Source organism: Ptychodera flava, chromosome 15 (genome assembly GCF_041260155.1).
Source record: "Ptychodera flava strain L36383 chromosome 15, AS_Pfla_20210202, whole genome shotgun sequence".
In the NCBI taxonomy this organism is placed as follows: domain Eukaryota; kingdom Metazoa; phylum Hemichordata; class Enteropneusta; family Ptychoderidae; genus Ptychodera; species Ptychodera flava.
The window spans coordinates 17,761,983-17,784,414 of NC_091942.1; the positions used below are offsets into that span (position 1 = coordinate 17,761,983).

At 37.8% G+C, this 22,432-nt stretch overlaps 1 protein-coding gene across 1 annotated transcript; it reads left to right on the top strand.

Annotated features, from left to right (window-relative positions):
- The first annotated feature begins 2,998 nt into the window (after positions 1–2,998).
- On the top strand, positions 2,999–20,713 carry LOC139151382 (tether containing UBX domain for GLUT4-like). Its single transcript, XM_070724150.1, has 17 exons — positions 2,999–3,156; positions 6,409–6,464; positions 8,125–8,352; positions 8,759–8,834; positions 9,422–9,495; positions 10,097–10,385; positions 11,026–11,226; positions 11,769–11,837; positions 12,415–12,554; positions 12,766–12,847; positions 13,343–13,409; positions 15,152–15,214; positions 15,560–15,612; positions 16,097–16,148; positions 16,773–16,848; positions 17,587–17,771; positions 18,862–20,713. Exons 1-17 carry the CDS (start codon positions 3,076–3,078, stop codon positions 18,873–18,875), a joined length of 1,806 nt encoding a protein of 601 aa, XP_070580251.1. The 5' UTR covers positions 2,999–3,075; the 3' UTR covers positions 18,876–20,713.
- The last annotated feature ends 1,719 nt before the right edge of the window (positions 20,714–22,432 follow it).

Below are 22,432 nucleotides of genomic sequence, written 5' to 3' on the forward strand. Positions count from 1 at the left end.
CTGGTAGACCCACAGCAGTCCGCAATTAACATCTATCTTCTCTAAAAATACCAAACGTTCGACAAAAATACTTCACGAGGGCATTTTCCATGATATTTGACCCGGAAGGCGATACATTTTTTCACGATTTCTCACTTCAAAACATAAAAATAACGGTAAAAACTTACCACGACTGCTGCCTTCGCATCGACGTTATTCTAGGCCGCCATGTTGAAACGGCATGTATGACGGGAAAAATCGTCAAAATTGCGTCTTGACAACCTAGATTTTGTCATCAACTATCTGTGTTTTACATCTCATAGGTGGGACTTCGTAGCTTAGCTATCTAGAATTCCATCCTGACGATATGGACCGTACGCTTTGCTAATATTTCTTACCTAGGCCTGAATTATGGGCCTGGGCTTACTCTGTTTACCGAATATGGAAATGCTTAGCTATCATCATCGTAAGTAACCGCAACATCATTAGCAGCACTAGTATTTCAAAAGTATTGATTCTGTGAAGATTTCATTAGGTAATTGTTTAAAAAGGCGCAATGAACCTGTATAGTTCTCGAAAGAGTTATGGAAAGCGCCCACTGGCCGGGCACCTGCGAATAGCTTGCAACTTACTGTTCGGAAAATATGAGGTTAGTAGTAGCTTAAACAATCAATAATACAAACAAATAGCAACCAAATACAACATTTAGACAGGAAAAATTGAAAAGTTTCTGTGACACTATTTGCGCTTTTCAAACACAGGGGGTTAATACAGTTTGAGTCCGCTTGTGTCCATACACACAAAATTAAGTCTACGTGACGTGACAATGTACAGTTATGGCTACGCTGAATGACGGTCTTTTATCTCCCAGGTAAAATACCATGACAGTGAGGATGTGTCATTATTTACGGCCGAGGGTGGGAGGAATCGAGGGGAGTCACTCAAAAAAAAAAAAAAAAAGAAGAAGAAGAAAGTTGCAATGGGGTTGCTCAAAATTGAGGAGAGGAAGAAGGGGGACTCAATATTTCAGAAATGTACTTAAGCATTTAGTGGAGTTATGAAATGATACAAAGATAAAGAGAATAAATAGAAAAGAATGAAAATCACTTTAGATTGAAAATGGTACAATGTGATACACACACACACACACACACACACACACACACACATATGTATGTATATATATATATATATATATATATATATATATATATATATATTGACTATCACTACTAAATGAGCAATTTTTCAGTATTTCCTGGTTAAAAATGGTATATTTGCCTGATCAAGCATGAGAAACATCTACTCTCCATTCTACAGGCCTAGGGCACTGATTATTTGCGAGAATGTGTAAAAAAAGCTAATTCTACAAAGTATACAAAACAGTGGACTGTATATTGATAACAAACCCATGTTTTATTGCAAGAAAACACTTTGTCATGGTCCAAAAGTATAGATTTGTTGTCTCTTTCCACCAAATATAATTTACATTAAATTTTTGTTTTCTCTTTCTTGTTGATTTCCTCCGTCCTCTTTAACAAAAGTTTTGTAAACGTCTTGATAAACAAATGCATACTCACATAAATACACGTGTACGTACAAATATACCAGAAGTGGCTTTGAAGGGTAGAAATGAGCTCTGCACAGTGACAACGTGCTTTTTACCCAGGGTATCAGACTAGGCCTAAGCTCTGCAAAAGCAAGACGTTATAACGTCCAGTTATTTCGATCTATAATAATAAAATGTCTCTTTACCGAGTATACGACCATTTACTCGAGTAGTACTTTTTAACGAAAATTCTTTCTTTTTTTTAAACAAAAAATGCCAATATTTACTAAAAGTAACCTATGTTATCAGGTATATCCGCCATCGACATGAAGCCTACAATCTCCATAACAAAAGTAAACCATCTAAACATGTACAACGGAACGATCTGAAAACAGAAAGTATGAATTTAAGAAAAGAGGTGAAACCACTTGTAAGAATAACGTTAGATGTTCAAGTTTCATCATGCTTGAAAATGTAGTTACAAAATTATCAACTCTGTTCTTCATCGTCTTATAAATAAAGTACAAAATATTCATCAATGAAGACATTTATGCTTACTTTGCAGAACATTGGATTGAAGACGCGCAAATGACGTGGTGTTTCACAAAGTACGTGATAGAGGGACCGTGCACCAAGTAAAACCTGACGTTGCATTGTTATCATTGTCAATTCCTGCTATTGTTTGATATCGGTGTTGTTGCCAAAATCGTTTCGTAAAAAATGACAAATAATAATTTCTTGCCAAATTGCTTTTAAATATTTGCACTCCAAGTGTTTTACCTCACCATAGGATAAATATGATATTTCTCATCACTTAAAACGACAAAGTCGCTCTTTTGTGAGCTTTTTTCATGAATTTTGTTGGATTACAAAAGTAGTTTGTGTTGTTTGACTGCTGAAATACTGGTCGACTGTGCATAACCTCTACTCTGCATGCAGCCAGACAATATTAGACATTCAGTGAAACATTTTCCGGCCTGTACCGAACAATCACTGTTAAGTTCCATGTGCAGCTCTCCATCATGTATGACTGGCCATACACTGTTACATAAAGTTTTGGACCTCATGCAAGGCTTTGTAATAAAATCTTCCTGGTATCCTGAATTCTACATTTTCTACACCATGAAGGTCAAAAGTCTACATTTTATGAGTCAAAAGTTTACACGAGGCGAATTAGGGGTCAAAACGGCGATACATACTGTAGGCCTACATGTCTTTAAAGTTTATCTAAATGGCAGTACCCCTCCTGGGGAAGGGGTAAAAGTTTCGACCATTCTTCTTGTGATTAGGCCCGAATCGAATGTACTGAATCATTTACCATGTTGTGTACCATTCTTTTGAATTAAAACGACTAAATAAAGAACTGGTTCTATTTACCGCAGTATAAAAGAGAGTAGCCCCCGGGCGCTGCAGATCGCACGTCGTTCGTTATAGTCTGGTTTCCTGACCGACCCGGGGAAAACGGGTCAGGGAACCAGACGAGTTCGCGTTCCTGACCTGTATCCACATTTTATGATAGAGGGCGCTTTAACCAAAAGAAAGCTAAGATGGCGACTTCCATTCAAGTTCTCGCACCAAATGGCAGACGACAAAACGTGAAAGTCACTCCAAACACAAGTATTCTACAGGTGAGTTCGCGTTTCCATCGAAAGGAAGGATCTTTGTTCTTTGTCTCTTTCAGATTGCAGCCATTAAATGTTGGTGAAATTCGGAAAACGGAAACCCATGATCAAATTTGTCGTGTCATGATTTCGGAAAGGCACGAATCAATATGATTCTTATAATATTGCACCTGGGATCTTTGTAGGTCACCGAGACTGTAGCTTATGAATTTAATATTCTACGTTGCCGCAGGCTGCTGTTTTGGCTATAAATGAATGATTGTGGAATCCGTTTTACTTTCAATTGTGTAAATTCACGTGTTTTCGGGTTGTATTACCCGGTACCCGTTCAACTGGCTCAGTGGCTGCAGCTAGCCTGCACCCAGGGCCTGCACTGGTACTGCAGCTCGCCTAATACCCCCGGTAGTTGTAGGGGTTTGAACGGCGAACGGTAAAACTTCCAACACAAAACCCCAGGAGAAACTTCGAGCTACAGTTCTGCAGCCCAACGTTTCCCACGTGCAACAAGTGTATCGAGTTTGTTGACAGCTTGCAGAAATGCAAGGTCGTACAGGTCTTCACGTCATTGCAGCTGCAGTACAGTAGCTTGAGGTTTTGCCTAGGTATTTGGGTCGGACGGCAAAACCAGGGGGTTTGCCGTCCGACCCAAAGACCCAGGCAAAACCTCGAGCTACTGTACTGCAGCTACAGTCATTGCTGCTTATATGTTACAATGATGAGCACAGTGCATGATGATTCAAAATCACACATTCCAGTATAACAAGCCATGAACTTCAACCAGTGACCTCACTTTCAATAGTGCTGTGTGCGAATGACGTCATTGTTTTTGTCATTAAAGGGACAAAGTCGGCCATTTTTCATGAATTTTGTTTGATACGGGATAGATCCTTATATTGTTTGACATGTTGAAAGATAATGAATGGGTGACCATGCATATATTCGACCCTGGTTTTAGACACGATACATGAAACCATCGCGAAAATTATAATTGTTCAAAAATGAGTAATATTTATTGAAAAATTTTGATAGAGATCCAAAATCATACATATAAAATGTACTTTGTTATTGCATTGTTATGTCAAAACAAAAAATTTATATCAGAAGATAGGGCCTGATCAAGATGTAGGTTTGTCATTAATAGCATGTATGTGTGATATTGGCTCCTGCTGACTGACATTTTAAGAAATTTTTTACTGTTTACCTCCGTATTTATTGCTGCAGCTTATGTTCTTATCTCTTAACATAACGTTTTTATGGTCCTTCATAGCATCGGAGGTTAATAAGTTCCATTTTTGTCACACTTGTGAACATCATATAGAAGTCATGTCAAAAATTTCTTACAATTTCGGCATTCATTTTTGTGCATTACTGTTGGACCTGTGACATCATGAATCAGCACTTTTGACATAAAGCAGTAGGTGTGAGCACAATTGCACAACAAGAAATGCATTTGTGTTACCGCAGTTGGACCTTCAGTAACAAACCAAAGATATAATGATCAGCTGCATAAGTATGATATATGTGTAAATATTACAAATTATATGCAGTTTGGTCAGGCTTAGTTGTTCAATCTGCAACTTAGCTTTTAGGAGCATAATTTACATGTAACGTACTGTGAGAATTTCATACATATTTTTGTTATACCATCTCAGACCATGAAAAAACACAAAGTAAGACACAAACTTTTGGAGAGCACAATTTTACCCTTTTAGTGCTGTAATGTTTCCCACCTGACCAAAATTTTAGTGAAACATTTTACCAATTTTTATGAATTTTTCTGTACTTTTTGATAATTTTGGACCAAATGGACATCACATTTGATTGGCTACAGTTTTTTATCAAAATTTTGGCAACAATTAGAGGTTATTACCCAATATCGCCTGTTCCTGTGTCGTATCAGCATGAGTGTCATTTGTGCTGCGTCAGACACGAGACGAAGTCGAGTGTCTGACGCAGCACAAATGACACGAATGCTGATACGACACAAGGAACAGGCGATATTGGGTAATAACCGATTTATCATATACCCATGCCCATAATTTTAGGGAATTTTTACTAATAGAACGAAAAACCTTTAATTTTGAGGCTTTACTTTATTACGCCTTGCGCATAAATATCAGAATGTTTATGTGAACAGGCTTCATTCATAAAGTATACGACAAAGATGTCAACATCACGCGCGACATCGCTGCAAGTCGTCCATATCTCAATGAAACCCAAGAAGAAAGACACCGGGATACAAAAATCGTCATACAGAAGGAACATTTTAAGGTGCAATATGCTATTACAACTGTAACCGATCAAAAACGCTCAGCTTTGAATCTATCCTGATTTCGATCGTCGTACGGCACGGAGCTCGCGCGGAGAGGGGACGCCATTTTGTTAGTTTACCTTTAGAGTTGCCATGTCAACAGTCGTCGCGCGCGCGACATCGCTGTCACGCCACTCGCTCACTACCTGTTCGGAGGAGACCGTGCACAGTGCCGGCGCCGTGCGAACGGCAGTAGAACTTGGCCAAAAAAATACCATGGGAAAACATTTCAAGACTCAACGTGATATTTCCGTATTTTGCAACCAGAAATACCCGTGTTCCTCGAAGCCCTTCAAGTTTTTACGTCGGCGACATCGCTTCGCAGGCGGGGAGCGGCAGCCATTTTGCTGTTTACGTTGTTTACCAACAAACTGCTAATGTAGTTCGGGAAAACTCTAAAACTGATGACGTTCATCGTGCATATCTCGACGTTTACCGTGAAATATCACGGCTGATATTTTACGTTGAACGTCACTAGGATGTAGCAATATGGGCATGGGTATATGATAATCTGAAAAATTGACTTGGGCATATTATATAAAGACAACAAAAATTGACTTTGGTGCCCAAAGGGTTGAGCAAGTCTACAAGGATGTTAAAGATTTCTCAGTAGAGATGTGACTTCCATGCTACTTTGTGAATTCAACTGTGACAACATTTACGGCACAGCCACATCCAGTAATACTCAGCAATAGTTCAGTCACTGTGTGCAGTATTGTTCGCGGAAACATAATATCGTGGTTTGTAATGAAGGTTCTTCTCATAAACGCTTGAAAATAATGACATCAAACATACTTTGAGATAGCATAATTTTCACTACTTTGCTATTTCTGCTAGGCATGATGTATATCTTTTCAAAGAAGGTGATTGACAACATTTAGAACTGTACACAAAAGTAGCATTTCTGTGACATGTTTTATATTCAGACTGCTTGAATTTCACTACAGATTATAGAGCAAGTGTGTACAAAGCAAGGATTCCCTCCCGAAGAGTATGATCTGAAGTAAGTAGCATATTTACATGGTCCTACTAATTACTGCCCGTCAGGAAATTAACCTTCCAATTACTGTAATCAGTCAATATATCAATACTAAAGACCACTAATATTTATAGAAAGCTACAAAATAAGAGTCTTTTTCACTCCAAATGCCCGAGTCTTGTCACAGATAGAGGGACTGTGCTTAGAACTACCATCAAAATCTATGAATTTGGGCGCTAACTTTCTGACAGGCATGACGGGCAGTGTTCGGACATAGACTACGATCAGCATTGCCACTCGTTCCAAAATAAACTTTTTTTCGGTCTGGGATGACTAATTTGTTTGGTTTTTATTGAGTAATGATTTTGGTATGAGATATCAACTGATTACGGTACTTTGAAGGCTAATTTCCTGAAGGCAGTGACGGGCAGTGGTCAGATGTCGACGGGCAGTATGTAAGTGGTGATGCATGTAGGATCACATCACACAATTAGCATTGCTACTCTTTCGAAAATCAACATTTTTCAGATCTGGGACTATTATTTCATTTGTTTTTACAATGAGTAGTGGTCTTTGGTGTTTAGATATCGACTGATTACAGTAATTAGAAGGTTAATTTCCTGACAGGCAGTGACGGGCAGTAATTAGTAGGACCCTATTTACATCGGCATGCCACAATCCCTCTATAGACTGCTGTATCTAAGCCACTGCATGAACTACACCCAGCCCAGTACATGTATGAATATTCCTATTGTTGTCAGTATCGGCTTTTGTACACCTATTGTTCTGTATATCATGTATTTATCTAATTCACGTTTTGAATTGTCTTGGTTTCCTGTTGAAGTTTAAAATCACATGGAATCTTTTTGTTTTCTGTATAATAACATACAGATTATGCATGCTTCTGAGAAAGAAGGGAAGGTTCATCAGTGATTGTAGTTCCTGAGAGCCATGCTGGAAAATCCGTCACTTGAGGGCGCTCTATTCCTCGCCAGGGGGAGTGGGAAATTTAAAGCAAAGCCCCTTTTAGTGGTAGACGCTTTAGTCATGGTCCTGTATCCATTGCCAATCTTCTCCCTCAGGATTTAATATCTTCAGAATACACCATGTATTTTATTGACGTTGATACATCTAGCTGTTTATGTAGACTCCATTACAAAAGGAGAAAAACTGAAGAGGTTACAGAGAACTGGGATGAAAAAATAGAAAAGATAAGCTATCATACAGTACAAAATATGTCTAAAACTTTTAGGTTGGTAATGTTTAAATGAGTTTTAATGAAGTTTCCAAATAATTTCACCAGGGAAATTTTATTTTTGCTTGAAGAAGCTGATTAGGGACACATGTATTCCAGAGGGTCTTATACTTAGGAGGACAAAAATGAAAAAATCACCCAGGATAGGGACCAGAAATTGAAAATTGAATTGGTGAAATGATTCAGTTAACCGCAGTGAGAAAATTAGTGGGACTTTTGTCCAAAAAAAATAAGGGGTGGTGTTAGGACATTTTCTTCTTCAAATCGGCCAAAGTATTTTTTAGTCATTTTTCCAAAACGAGATGGAAACTGCAAGACATAATAGGATGTAGTGCAAAAATTTTCAGTAACTTGCCAACTATGGTGGCAATCTATATCACTCTAGCTTATTCCCACAATTTTCTTTGATCAAATGTTTACTTCATGTAGGCATCAGAGAACCATTTTGGATGTCAATTCTCCAGTCAGATACTCCAACTTACCGAACAACGCCAAAGTTGAACTTGTCAAAACTGCCGCACCCCGCAAGGAGACGGAGGTCAACATAGCTCTGCAGCTGGAGTCCAACGAGAGACTTCAACATGCATTTCTGCCATCCACATCGCTATGGCAGATACTGGAACACTGGGACCAACAGCAGTCTGTCAACCAAGACAGGTGAGATATGCTGCAATTACTTGTAGTCTCAGCAATTTGTCGAGGCTCATGCTTATGGAGTTCACAGCTGGTGCATTGAGATGAGTTTGTTAGCCAGTGATTATGCATTGAACTCACACTTCAAACTCTATGATAAGTTTTTTTTCACATACCATTCATTCAATGGTCATCAGTAGTCAGGACATGGATCATTATTTGTGAAAGTCTAATGTCAGTGAATTGGTTTTAACATGCATTCATGTTTTTAAATACTTTTGGTGATGTCTTTGGTGGAAAACCTGTGTTCTATAAGAGTATTAGAGCAGCAATATCCTCAAACCCCATTGCCCTAGCATGTATCCCAAATTCGGGTACAGCATACAGCACACCAAATACATTGTATACTTCATCTTGTCTTTTTCACTAGGGGAAAATTAACACAAGTGCCTGATGAATCCAGTGTTCCGTCTCTCCAACCTGTGTGTATTTACATGAGACAAGAGGTGAGTAGTGTTATGAAGAGGGACTTTAGCCAAGCAGTTTTGACTTCTGAGGTCTTTGCTAGATGAATAGGTACACTACATTGTGGTTTCTCATTGTTGGTAACTTTACCACCCTTGCTCGGTTAATGTACAGTACCAATCTGAAAGTATGTGAAATGCTTTTAACACACGTACACCAGAAGTGAGCAAATCATTATTTATTTGGTGGTTGTTGACCAGTATCAACTGAAATACAGTGGTCCTGCTGACCAGTGGTCTAGTTGACTAGCCCTGTTTACATTGTAATACTATACAGATACATTTATCTACACTGGTCTGAAGGACCATTGGAATACAAACTCTCTTTTCAGCAAAAAAAATTTAATGACCTCAGAGCTCTGCTGTTGCTCAAGATTGTATGCTCTTTACATGTAACAGTTGGTGTTTTTTCTCAGATGTTCAAAATTTTCACACTTTCATTTAGATGTATCTGCTTTCGACAGCAAGTCTGACCTTACCGAAAAGATAAGAGTGAGTTCAAGGTTACTAATCATCAACAGCAAGTTTTAACATTTGATATCGAAAAATTATTTTTTTGCCCATAATAGGTAATTGGTGAAAAGGCTTTGAAAAGGACAACTCTGAAATCACTGGGCCTGACCAGTGGAAGGGCAATTATCAGGTGTGTGTTAGAAATGAAGTTGGTTCATTGACAAAACATCTTGATGTACAATTTCATATGCATACTGACCTCTTGCTCCGTCTCAGTGTGATGTGAGTGTCAGCAAATAACACTGACAGCCATAAATCTTGGTAAACCATATATCCATCAAACAGATGTAACGTTTACATGATCCATCACTGAGGTTTGGTCGTTTTAAAAGTTTCAACTGCAAAGCAGTGCTGTCATATCCTTTAAATTTTGATGGAAATCAGTGTGGTAAACACAGAATGTAACAATGTATTCAGGGAGATACTGACAATTTTCATCATTGCATCTGTTTCATTCAGTAATCAGACTCTTTAAAGTCACTTTTGTTTTGGCGTTGGCTTTGAATACATGATATCATCAGGGATAATGCTATAGGTTTTCAGTGTCAGCACAAACTTGATTTTGAAGACTTTGAAGTGAAAATTCAAAATCGCCATAGATGGCGCTATTTCTTCGATCTTAAATGCAGTGTTAACTCCTTTTCTTCAAAACTGTCCTCTCCCCTGAAGTATGCCTGAAAATATGTCATTTAATCATTACGCTTGGTCTTTACTGCTGCATCCCTGGTCAGATTTTTACACAGGGCAGTGGAGCTTCCTCAAGAGGTGGAAACTGCCAAACAGCCAACTAAGAAGAGATCCAACGAGAGCATGTCATCAGCCGCATCATCTTCAACACCATCCCTTCCTCAAAAGGAGGAGCCAACCCCGATGGATGTTGAGCCAAGCAGCAGACAAACAGTCACAGATTCAAGGACTGAATCCTCGACTAGGAATGCACCGACAGCTTCAGTGTCTCCCTCAGAACCAATGGAAGTGGGAGCTGATGGGGAAATAAAACTGACACCTCAGCAAGAAGAGGTATTCACAATTAGTAATGGTATCATTCTATTTAGGTGTAGCGTGTCCTAGTATTGCAAAAACAGCGCTATATTTTAACACCCAATATAGTAAGACCACTTGTAATGCAACATATTCAAAGCTATTTAGGATTTTCCATATTGTTTTCTTCTGTCTAGAAACGCATATATTAGCCACAAAGTCCGAATAAATCCATTCTTTCACTTAGTCAAGTCATACTAGACTTAGAAGTAGGTGAGTTAAACCCCACCTAGACCTATCGCTGGGAAGGTCAAAGCCATGTAGACCTGTCAATGGGTCAGGTCAAACCAGACGAGACTCAGCAATACTTGCACTGTAGGTCTGATCACATTCATTCTAAAGCTAGCACTAGGTCAGGTCAAATCCAGTCTAGACCTAGCACTAGGTCAGGTCAAATCAAAGCTACATGTATACCTAGCACAAGCTCAGGTCAAATACTTCGTAGACCTACATGTATCACTAGATCAGGTCAAATGCAGCCATGACATAGTGACGACCCCACCCAGACCCGAGGGAAAAGTGGAAAATACTGTACAGAGTATTGAAATATCAAGGCCTGTCTTTTTGATTGCAATATTTTATTTTTCCCTTGACTGTGTTCCCTTGTATCCACCCTCAGCAAGCGATGATCATGGGTAGAGCCATTGCTCAGTCCATATTCCAGCACAGACAGGAAGAGGAAGAACGACAACAGCAACAACAGCTGGAACAGCAGAGACAGCAGGAACTGAGACGACTCAGAGAGCAAGAGAGACAAATCAGACAGAGACAACAAGAACTTGTCAGTATGTCAGCCAGAGAATCCTTTACAGATTTCAAGGTAGGTTCAGATGTACATATAGTAGAAGTATTGTTCTGCTGTCTGTGGTTCAGATGAGGTCCTAAAGATGCCTGTATGCATTTGGTCCCTATGCTTGCTGCCAATAATCTGAAACTTTGTGACTTACTCATTTTTATTAGGACAATTATCAGTAAATCTGTCTTATTAACCCTTTGCACCCTGACCTCCTTGTGACCTATGACATCATACAGACATTTTTTCAGAGCTGGGTTCAGAGGGTTCAGATGAAAGAAGATGCAATTTGCAATATTAGATTTTGATGAAGAGCACTGATTTAGTTTGTTAGCGTTCAGAACTTGAAATAGAAAAGGCTAGACTGTCTATTTGCATGATTGTATTATGTTGTTGTAATCAAAGTTAGGGGAGCATGAAAATGTTTATGTAGGCCTTTTTCAGTCAAGGTTATATCTTTTTGTTGTTGTTTATCTGTTTATTTATTTGTTGTGGTAAGTTATCTGTGTTTGCTTCTTTTTGTTTTGTTTTTGTTTGCATGAACAATCACATTTCTATTTTCTTGACAGTTTCCAGAAGAAACCAAAGGTCAGACTCTGTTTGTCAATGAACTTTCTTCAATGGCAGGAAGTACTGAGGTATGGTCTGTTTTTGGTTCTAGGACAGATACCCCCTGGACATGTACCCACCAGACACCTGTATCTTATCCCTAACCCTAGCCAGAACTTATGGGTGAAAATTGTCCAGGCGGCAAATGGCCAGGGGGTGACCGTCCTGATAGTAGTCTGTTCTGAGCACAGCAAGGATTTCGTCTTTCACATGTAGTTTCTTCTGTGGTTCTGTTCATCTGTAATCTACATGTATTTTCTATACATATGTATATACAGTAGTCTGTGTATAATTCAGGCTTCCTAGTCCCTGACATACATGTACATGTAGCTTGTCTTGCCAACATTGACAAAACCCATCATACATATATAGGTTGTGTTGACAAGTGCAATACCAGGTATTTCAACATGCTTTAGGTTGATGGTAAATATACTGTACACTGCTAGAGAAGTATCCAGGAGTCGCATCCATCATCACTATTTGAAATAAGGGCCGTGTGTGGTAGCTTGAAAATTCACTATACTGCCGTAGCTATGATTTAAGAGTAGGTGAGACGAATTTTTATATCCAGATAAATGACTTTTTGATGTTTGTGTTTATTTGCAGCCATGTGACAGGGAACTGATTGTGTACAATCCTGATATTGAAGACAGAAGTGTAGACACCAAGGAAGATGTACCGGATGAATTCTTTGATGTCACAGTGAGTGACGTCAGGAGGATGTATGCAGATTTACAACAGGAAAGGTAAAAAATGTTCAGAAAGACTTTGACAGAAAGTCCAGGTAATGTTCAACAGAGGGTTGTTTGATGTCTGTTGACTTTGATAATGGCAGAAAATGTCTTGTCGATGTGCACAATTTTTTTACGGGGGTAGAGAACCAGTGTGATGTGTGTGTTATTGAAAAACAAACAACACTTTCCCATCGCATGTGGTATGAATTTCTCCAAAACACAGGCAAAGCCTTGAAGAGCAGCCAATGTTGACGAAGTCACAACGGGAAACTCACGCGATTAAGATGATACGAAAGTATCCAAAGGTAAGATAGGGCTTGATTTCTCTGTATGACTTCAAATCTTTCATAGTAGAAGGAATTCCTTACCAACTGTAGTTATCAACTGTACGCTGTACGACAATACATACGTGTAGTTATAAATATACATATGTACATGGGTGGGTATTATCAATGATTGCTTACAATTTTATTGATAAACTTTTAATCAGATCTAATTGACTAGTAAATTTAAATCATTTAGATAATGTATGCAATTTTAAAACCTTTTGTTGTAGCCCGTCTTTTATCTGGTGCTGTACCTTAATTGTTAACCTAGAGTCTTTGATCATCTATTCCATGTGGCTATAAACACTACCAGGATATATAAGAGGTAAATTATGATAACCAGTAATAGATCCATATTCCTCAATAAAAATCAGATAACATGTATTGATGTTCTAAGATGATGAGTTGAATTGTAGAATCATGATAAAATATACCAAACTGGTCTTATCATTGTAATTTCTGTATTTTCAACAGATAGTCATCAGAATACATTTTCCTGACAGACTGGTGTTACAGGGTATCTTTAGACCTCTGGAAACAGGTAAATATTTGTCATGTGATAGTCACATGACAGCAATGAGACAGGGTCACTTGCAAATCACCTGAGTGTATTTAATACTGAAATTGTTGTTAAAATTCATGTATTCATATTTTCCAAGATTTTTTTTCAAATCAGCCGGATTCTTCAAAAGAAATCGATAATTTCCACAATGCCCTTAAAGGGACAAAGTCGGCCATTTTTCATGAATTTCTTTAGATATGAGATACTACCTATACTGTTTGACATGTTGAAAGATACTGAATAAATGGGTGACCATGCATATATTTAGACCCGGTTTTAGATACGATACATGAAACCATCGCGAAAATGAATGAATGGTCATGACCATTAATTCATTTTCGCGATGGTTTCATTTAATTTGTCTAAAACTGGGGTCGAATATATGCATGGTCACACATTCATTCAGTATCTTTCAACATGTCAAACAGTATAAGTAGTATCTCGTATCAAACAAAATTTATGAAAAATGACCGACATTGCCCCTTTAATCCTTTTACCTGCATTTCCATCTCTAGAGGTCCAACTTTACTATTGATAACAATGGGATTGGTTCAAACCACAGTGGTGAAAGGGTTAAACAAGAAAAAGTGAGTCCACTTGTATTCCATGTGACACATCTTGATGCCAGGGAAACTGCCTTAACCCTTCCACCACCATGGTTTAGCCCAACCACATTGCTTTCAATTGTGAGAAAGAACCTGCATTCAGGGAAATAGGAGTGGCAGCATTAAAAGACATGGCGATGAATCATACTTCTCAATTCCTGATCACAGTTCATTTGAAGAAGAATACATAATTATTTTAAGAAACCACTCCATCAAATTACAAAAGTTGACAGAATAATTGTATTATGACAATTAATTTGAATAATTTTTAGTGTAGTCCACATGATTAAAATTCAAATCAAGCCAAAGCAATCTAAATGCCGTCATATAATGTGTGTGTCTAGTGTACATTTTACAATAGGTTATTCAGAGCTGTGACCCCAGCACAAAAGGTCAAATGGAAAGCAGCATATTTTCCACATGAAAAAATAAAGAGTGCAATAACCTTGTTTTATCTTCTTCCCACAAATATTGATAAAAAATATTTTTAATGCTAAATACAAAATATTCAAGTACATAATATACAAAGGTCATTTATGTGCACTGAACTTTCCAGTCTTGACCATATTGGATTTCAAACCCACTGTCCCTTACAAGAAATAAGCGCAGTTATATGTATGTAACGTTACTGTTTGAGCTTTACTTTAAATCAATGCTTGGCCATGTCCCCTTCAAGTCCAGAGTACAAACATTTACAAATAATTTTTTGTCCAAAATGTTGCGGATCAGCAAAATTTAAAAGGTAACTGCCACTCTGGTCGTTTGGTTTGGCAGATCGTCTATTTAGCCGACACGAACACAAACTGTCTGATACTGGCTATCAAATACTATGAAAAATAGTAAAGAATGAGCTACAAAATCACTATCAGTTTTAAGTTGCAGGTTGAATAGGTCTGTGCCTTTGTATAAAATACTATAAAAATATCAGAAAGTGAGCAACTAGCTGAAAGTTAGTCGAGGAGTTAGACTACGCATATTCATTAGCATCTCATTGTTGGCTACATGGACTGTGTGCCTTTGATTTATCTTTTCTTGTACATGATGTATCATGAGTAATTCTGCGCTGCACCTGTAATACTTGTTGATGCAAATTTTATTTTTTCTCAATATCCACAGTGAAAGCACTTACAGAATTTGTGCAATCCAACCTTGAAGACAAGAATCTAAACTTTTACCTTTGTAAGTATTGGATAACTCTGTATTTACTTGAAACCCTGACTCAGACTTTGAAGTAACTGTGTGTGTCCTTGCTCACTGACTTGTGTCAATGATAATATCAGCCTTGAGAATGGCATCATCATCTTCAATCAAGTCAAACTGTGGAAAAATGAAAGTAATGTTGGGTTGATACCCCAAAGATTATGTCATCTGCCTTCACACTGATTGAACTTTAGTTATTTTGTAAAGTTGTTCATTTGTTAAGTGAACCCCAGTTTTGAAATAAAAGAGATGAAATCAGAGGCTGCTTGATGCAGTTGTAGACTTCATCTAGTTCACTTCTTTGTGTGTTTGCCCTTTTTTCAGACACAACTCCACCAAAATGCATACTAAAAGATCCCAAGCAGACGCTATATGCGGTAAGATTTCTGCCACACACACATCTATTGAACTGTCCAACCCCTTCCTTCAAATTGTCATGTATTTTACATATGGTATCTACCTGCTTCTTGTGAAGTAGCAGATCTATGTACAATGCGAAACTCCTCCATCAAGGATAGAACTTAAACGCTATATATACTTCTCAAGATTTGTCTTCAGTGAATGATACGATGCTGTTCATGAATCCAATATTGTTTGACCATAAATAAAAAATTGGTAATATCCTATGACATGCATGTAGCAGCGAACTTTAAGTTAATGGCTAAAAATGACAGAATAAAATAAGTTATTTATACATCATATAAGTTATTTATTTCAGGATGATTTCTAGTAAATGTAATAATAAGATTGGAATTGAAAAACATTTAAAATGTCAGTGAAAGTAAGATTTAGCAAGCCCTTGGCATTGTGTTCGGCACAAGTTTACCATAATTACATGATGGCTGTATTATGCACTTGCAGGCCAAGCTTATACCGGCTGCTAATGTTTACTTTGGAAGTGAGACCTCTTGTGGTGAGTACCATGTCATAGTATTTGCCACTTCAAGCAGTAGTTACAGTAACACCAGCTGGAGCAGTAATGGTTGTATTTTTGAAGGGTGTGCAGTGTAGTACTTGTAGTCATTTCTAAGGGTAACTAGAAGCAATAGTAGTAATACCACTGTTGGTAACAGTAGTACAGTTGGTATTGGTAGAAGAAGTAATGATAGCAGCAAGCAGTTGTCATCCATGTATAAATAGGTTTTGCAGTTCTTCTGTGTAATGTGTTGGTGAAGTACGGTTGTTGGTATTTGCCGTCAAGGTATTCAACTTGACTTTGTACAATCTATAGTGTTCAGTTACTTGTAAGCGGAAAAAGTCCACACAGAATAATACTAGAAGTATTAGAAGTAGAAACAAAGATTGTATGATTAATAATAAACTTTAGTAGCTGTAGGATACTGCAGCAATGGTTTGAAGTGATAAATGACAAGTGACTGACACACACATTAACATTACCTGTCATGCTTCCTGTAAAGTAAAAGCAAAGATGTACTTCAGACAGATTTCTTCTCCCTCAAAGAATAAATTGGTTTCAAATGTGTATATCAACAAACATCAACCAACAAGGATAATTATTGTGATTTTCTCCCTACAGCCCACTATTTGCTGTCCTCATTGCTTGGAGAAGCGGTCACTCCCACTCAAGCCGATGTAAAGTTTGCACTTGTCAGGTATTGTAGATCAGAAGTGTGTTCTGTTACGTTTACTAAGACCACTTACGGTTGTGAAAGTGCCTCTCTATGTAACATATGCATGACAATGGCATACTAATGATGCTGACGTGTACACAAGTTCTTTCATACAGAACAATGAATATTCACCATTTTCACACCTATTTTATCACAAGCCACAGTATTTCTGTTAAGCAGTTTTCTGTTAAATAAATAGTTTCTGTAGCTTTTAACTGAAAGTTTGCATGCCTTCTTCATTCCAAATTTCTCAAATGACTTTTTTTCTTACATTATTTATTTATGATCTTTGAATGTATTTTATTTAGACCAGGGAGAATGGAATAGTAGTTCTCTCACCTCCTGTACACTTATCAATTTTTAGATTTGTTGAACATGCTGCAAACACTTCTGTATTCTAATTTTTTTCTTGCAATAGGCAGTAACTGTAATCTTGTCTTTAGATATAGTGAATGCATATGTTTGTAAGAATATTTAAGAGTTTCTTTCTGTCGGTACCTATGATAGATATTTGCAGTAAGTGAGCATCCAGTGCCAAAATCTTATTTAGGACTTGTAAAGAAAATTGAAAGAAATCTTGCTCACTGCATGTGTTTTCTTGCCTCTACAATCTAGGTGAAAACTTTTTTGTCTGGTGTATGGTAACTTCACAGCTTTTAATCAGTTGAGCATTTGAGGTATCGATTGAGTATTTGAGGACATTCTGTCTTTGTTTTGTAGATCCACCAGTCAAGTAGATGAGGAATCAAGTGAAGGGAGCACAGTGAATGAGAGTACATCACAGACAAAGAGAAGCTCTGCAGCCAGTCCACCGTCAGCAACATCAGCCTCGGCATCAGATTCAGCTTCAACTTCTGCATCATCATCGTCATCGAAAGGAACAGTTCCAAAGTGGTTTAAAATGGGTAAATAATGTCTCTGAATGTACTTGTCTCTGTTTGAAATCAAAAGTGTGAGGGCTCCCTTCCCTACAGTCTTCATTGCTACTGGCCGGAATTAATCTTCAGGTTTTTCTGTATTCCAAATCCCTTATGCAGAGGTTTTTCTCAGATTGCTGAGCCTACATTGAGATACATGGTTTGAAACTCTAGTGTAATTTGTTCAGTCTCAGTGAACATGACTGCTAAGATGTCTTGGTGAGTTTTTTGGGGGGGAGGGGCGGGGGCAGATAAATGACCACGCTCAAATGAGTTTAAAATGCTGGTAACCGACACGTGCCCTCTACCACTTTAACATATCTAAACTCTTTGAGTTGGAGTCAATTTACAAAGTTCCTGTAATTTCCTTTTGTCAGTCCTATACCAACTCATGTAATGTGAAAAATTTTCTTGAGTAAAAGAACATTTCTTGAGTCAGTGGTGTATGAATCAGCTTGGTGGATCCACTGATAGTTACAGTATATCTGAAGGTTTACAGTTGTTCCCAAAAAAATGGAATGTAAATCACATCTTGGGGGATGCAAGTCTGTGAATAACTTTAAACATTGTTCTCATGCGTCACATACATTGTCTATTGATTACTCAAGATAAATGAGTGCATTTACTTAACATTTTATTGCATATTTATCAATTAAAGCATCCACAAATACTTTCACATAAGTCAGTTGCTCTTCCAAGAACTCCTACTACATGAATTACAAGGGCTTATATCCAGTCTAGTAGTATGTCAGTGTCGAAGTATGTGCCAGTATTTGCATTGCTTATGGCTGCCTTAGATGACATTCATACCAACTGACCAATTCATCATTCTGTCAGGCTGTCTGTTAACAAAACTCAACAACTGCCTTGATTGATTATTCCACCATGCAGCATAGGGTTTTATATAATAGAGATTTGGTATGAGTACTGGTACTACAAAAAAACACTCCTAACTATGTATCAGATTACTGAAACTGATACCACAGTATCTTGGTATTTCAGTTTTTTGAAAAATTTGAATAACAGCTGAAGTGATCTGCAAACAGCTGTTCTGATGAATTTAATCGGTTTATTGCAGGAGGCAAGAAATAAGAACATCCCCCATGGAGTACCATCACATCCATCTGGATTGGAAGAACTTTGAAAAAATACAATCAGAAAGTTGAAGTTGTGCAATGAACATGGACAACCGGAATCTTTTCCTTTTTCTTTGACATCTTTCCATATAAATGTTGGTAGATTCTATCAGGTATAGCTGAAGTCAGACTTAAGGGCATGTTATACTTGAACATGGTCACTCATCAAATTTTGTAGAGTGACCGTGGCTTGAAGTGTGGCATAATGTATTCATTTATGCAAAGTTTATTCATGAGTACAGTTTATGTATGCAAATCATATGATAATGACTCATTCATGGAGAGTATTCATGAACCCCTGGGTCGTTCACTGCATGCACATTTATTTTGAATGATATGTATATTTCACCTTCAGGGTATGATTCATTATTTTTGTGGTTGGAAAAAAGTAATACTTCTTGCCACAAGGCACACGAGGCACAGGTAGAATGCAGGCCAGTAATGCCAGGAAGGCTGTAGCAATATAAAACCAAAGATGATTCAAAATTCAAGTCTGATTTCATATGAATCATGACACGAAGCATTCTTTTTCACTCTCACAAGTCAAATGACAGATTGTGTTTGCTGATAGTTTAGTAAAGGATCTGGTACCATAGTGTTATTCCCCAAATGGATTTAGACTCACACTTTATGATCCTTGCTCACCTAGCAAAGAGGCTACTATGTGATTGCTGTTTTTCAAGGTTTTGGAATGATTACACACTGCAATATCACCCCATAGACACTTGCTGAAACCATGGTAAATGTGTAAGGATTCAGATTTCTATTGGCATTCTTGGTCAGTGTCCCCCTGGATAATCCCACACAGGATACATATCCTAACCCACCCCCACTGGCGGATGGGAAATATCGGGAAGAAAACCATCCTCAAACCATTATGAAAGCACATAGCCTCTTAATAATCAAATTTAAACCTCTGTGTTACTCTAGGTAGTGCCAGACATTTCTAAATCCTTTTGCCAGTTTAGGATTTTCCCATCCAAAAAATGCATCTCTCAAAATGTATAAACATTAATTATGCTAGTCCTTTAGAATAATTTAGTGGTTTACGGAGTTTCACTCTTTCTGGTCAGAGAACTCTCGGTCAGTAGCTATCATGGTCTTACAAATTTAGCCATGAATTAAATGGATTGAAAAACTTCAATAATGATTTATGCTGTTTTCTGATTTGTTCTGTTTTGCAGGAAACTGTAAAATGACCCAAAAGTCTTACAAATGGATGTAAGAAAAAAAAAATGATAACCGTTCTTGATCAGCAGATAGTAAAAACCCTGATATTCTTAGACTTTTTCCATAAGTGAGAAAATCCTCACCAATTTTCTTGTCGGCAGAAACTATCACAATATGATGAAACATAGCTGTTTTCAAAGTCAAGACAAGGCCAGTACAGTTAAGAGCACATGCCATATACAGATCCTGGACAGATTATTAACCATCCGAGGACAGAGCATACAACACCTTTTCTTAAATATTGTGTCAGTTTTTTCAGAAGAGTTTTCATTATTCAATGGTTTAATTTTCACTAGTTGTAAAGAAATAAGTTATTTCCGTGATATCCCTAGTTTAGTTCCATGGTGTTTTTTAAAACTCTTGTAGCCATCACGACTGACACCCACAGACAGTATCAAGTCACAAGTGCAAGTTCTATTCTCAAGTTGAAGATAAATAAAGTTGTGTAAAATCGTGCTTTGTAGCTGCAAAACTCTTGTCTTGTTCAGTGAATACCGGTACTAGCGTCTCTTATCAAGTTGCAGATGTTTTCTTTAATAAAACAGACAGGTTTGCAGCATCTGACTCCGTTGTCTTGTAATTATTTACTGCTGTAGTGCATACCCCTGTTGTCAGTACATTGCGTTTTTGCTAAATGTATCACAGTGATTTAATACCTGAAACTGCACCATGGTTCATGTCCCCTACGTACATAATCGGTTGATCTCATGCACAAATGTTGTGACAGGCCTTGACTTTTTGACCTTGAGAATGTTTTGACATTGATCTACTTACAGCCAATGTTATGTCAAGTATCTAAAGGTCAAACCCATAACATATACAATGGAAATAGACTAGTGGAACAACATCAGGATCTTATTACAGCTGTTTGTAACCATTTGAAATTGTGTCAGGAGAGTCTACTTTATCCAGAGATTACACTTTCAATTGTAAGTAGGGGGCTTGCATTGATGTGGCTTGTTCCCCAGTGTAGCTGTAGAGTGGAAACTAGGAAATTTCGATTCTCAGTATAAGTGCATTATGCACGCATAAGCAGATGAAGAATCCAGCAAAATATTTTTCTACCAATAGAAACACGTAAAAAGCATAATTTGTCGAGTATCATCTCATATAAATTTAAAACTGTGATTGGCTGGTTGTTATACCATACTGAGGATCAACATCCCCCCCCCCCATCGATTTATTTGATCGATGTTCATAAGTCAACCGTACACGCGTTCGCTGTCTTACAACCAAAAGGAGCAGAAACCGAGACGGGAGTATTTGACATTTATGAGGTCACTTCAGATCGCAGGACAGATAGAATGGAACGAATGATGAATTTGAGCAACTTGACAGTTAGTTGTCAGAGGAAGAACTCTCGCTATGTGAAGGGAATCCCGGCATACTATACAAGAAAATCCAGTGTGTTGCAGTAATTCACATTAGGGGTCGTCGATAATAAAATCTGACGCACAAGAAACGTATTTCCTTCATTTTACTTGAAACCTCCTCCCTCTCCCCTCAAAACGAAAGTTCTTATGCGAAATCAATTTCGTAGTATGATGCCGTTTCTGACAAACCCACACGCACCTCTCCGATCCGCACGCCCATGAAAAAATACGGAAGTGCACATTAATTAATAAACCTCCACTTTACGCGTTTCACTTTTTAAGACACAGCATTTTAATATATTTCGCACGTAGGAAAATGTTTCACGTTGAAAAAGCATACAAGTTTTTATTTCACATTTATGTCTTTTCGTTGTCTTTTCTGTCTCCGTATTTGTGATCATTCTGTTCTTGATGAACGCGAAGGTAGTTTTGCGTTCTCGCTGCAAAGTCGCACTTCGAAAACAATAGACAAAACTCCTTATGCGATTTTGACACACACACAAAACGACATGAGCTTTTACCCCTCCCAACCCCCTAAACGAAAGAATTACGTTTGTCGTGCGTCAGTCGCGCGTCAGCTTTTATTATCGACGGCCCCTTACTTTATGTTCTTCAATGGTATGCGTTTTATGGAATGAAGAAAATTGTTCACATCATTATTATTATATTTCGGTGTCATGTTACATTTTTCTGTTACCTTCCCAATATTAAATATATCCCCCTCTTGAAAATAACCCAAGAAAGACGAGGCTCTGTATGAGATTTAATATGTTTCGTGCGAACTCTGGCAAATGTATCCGCTGGCGATGTTGTCATGTTTCAGCGATTAATGTGAGTTATTGTTCATTTCTCTGTCGCCCTAAAATATACCCCAAACGCCGATTTTATTAAAATCCGTGATATTAATATT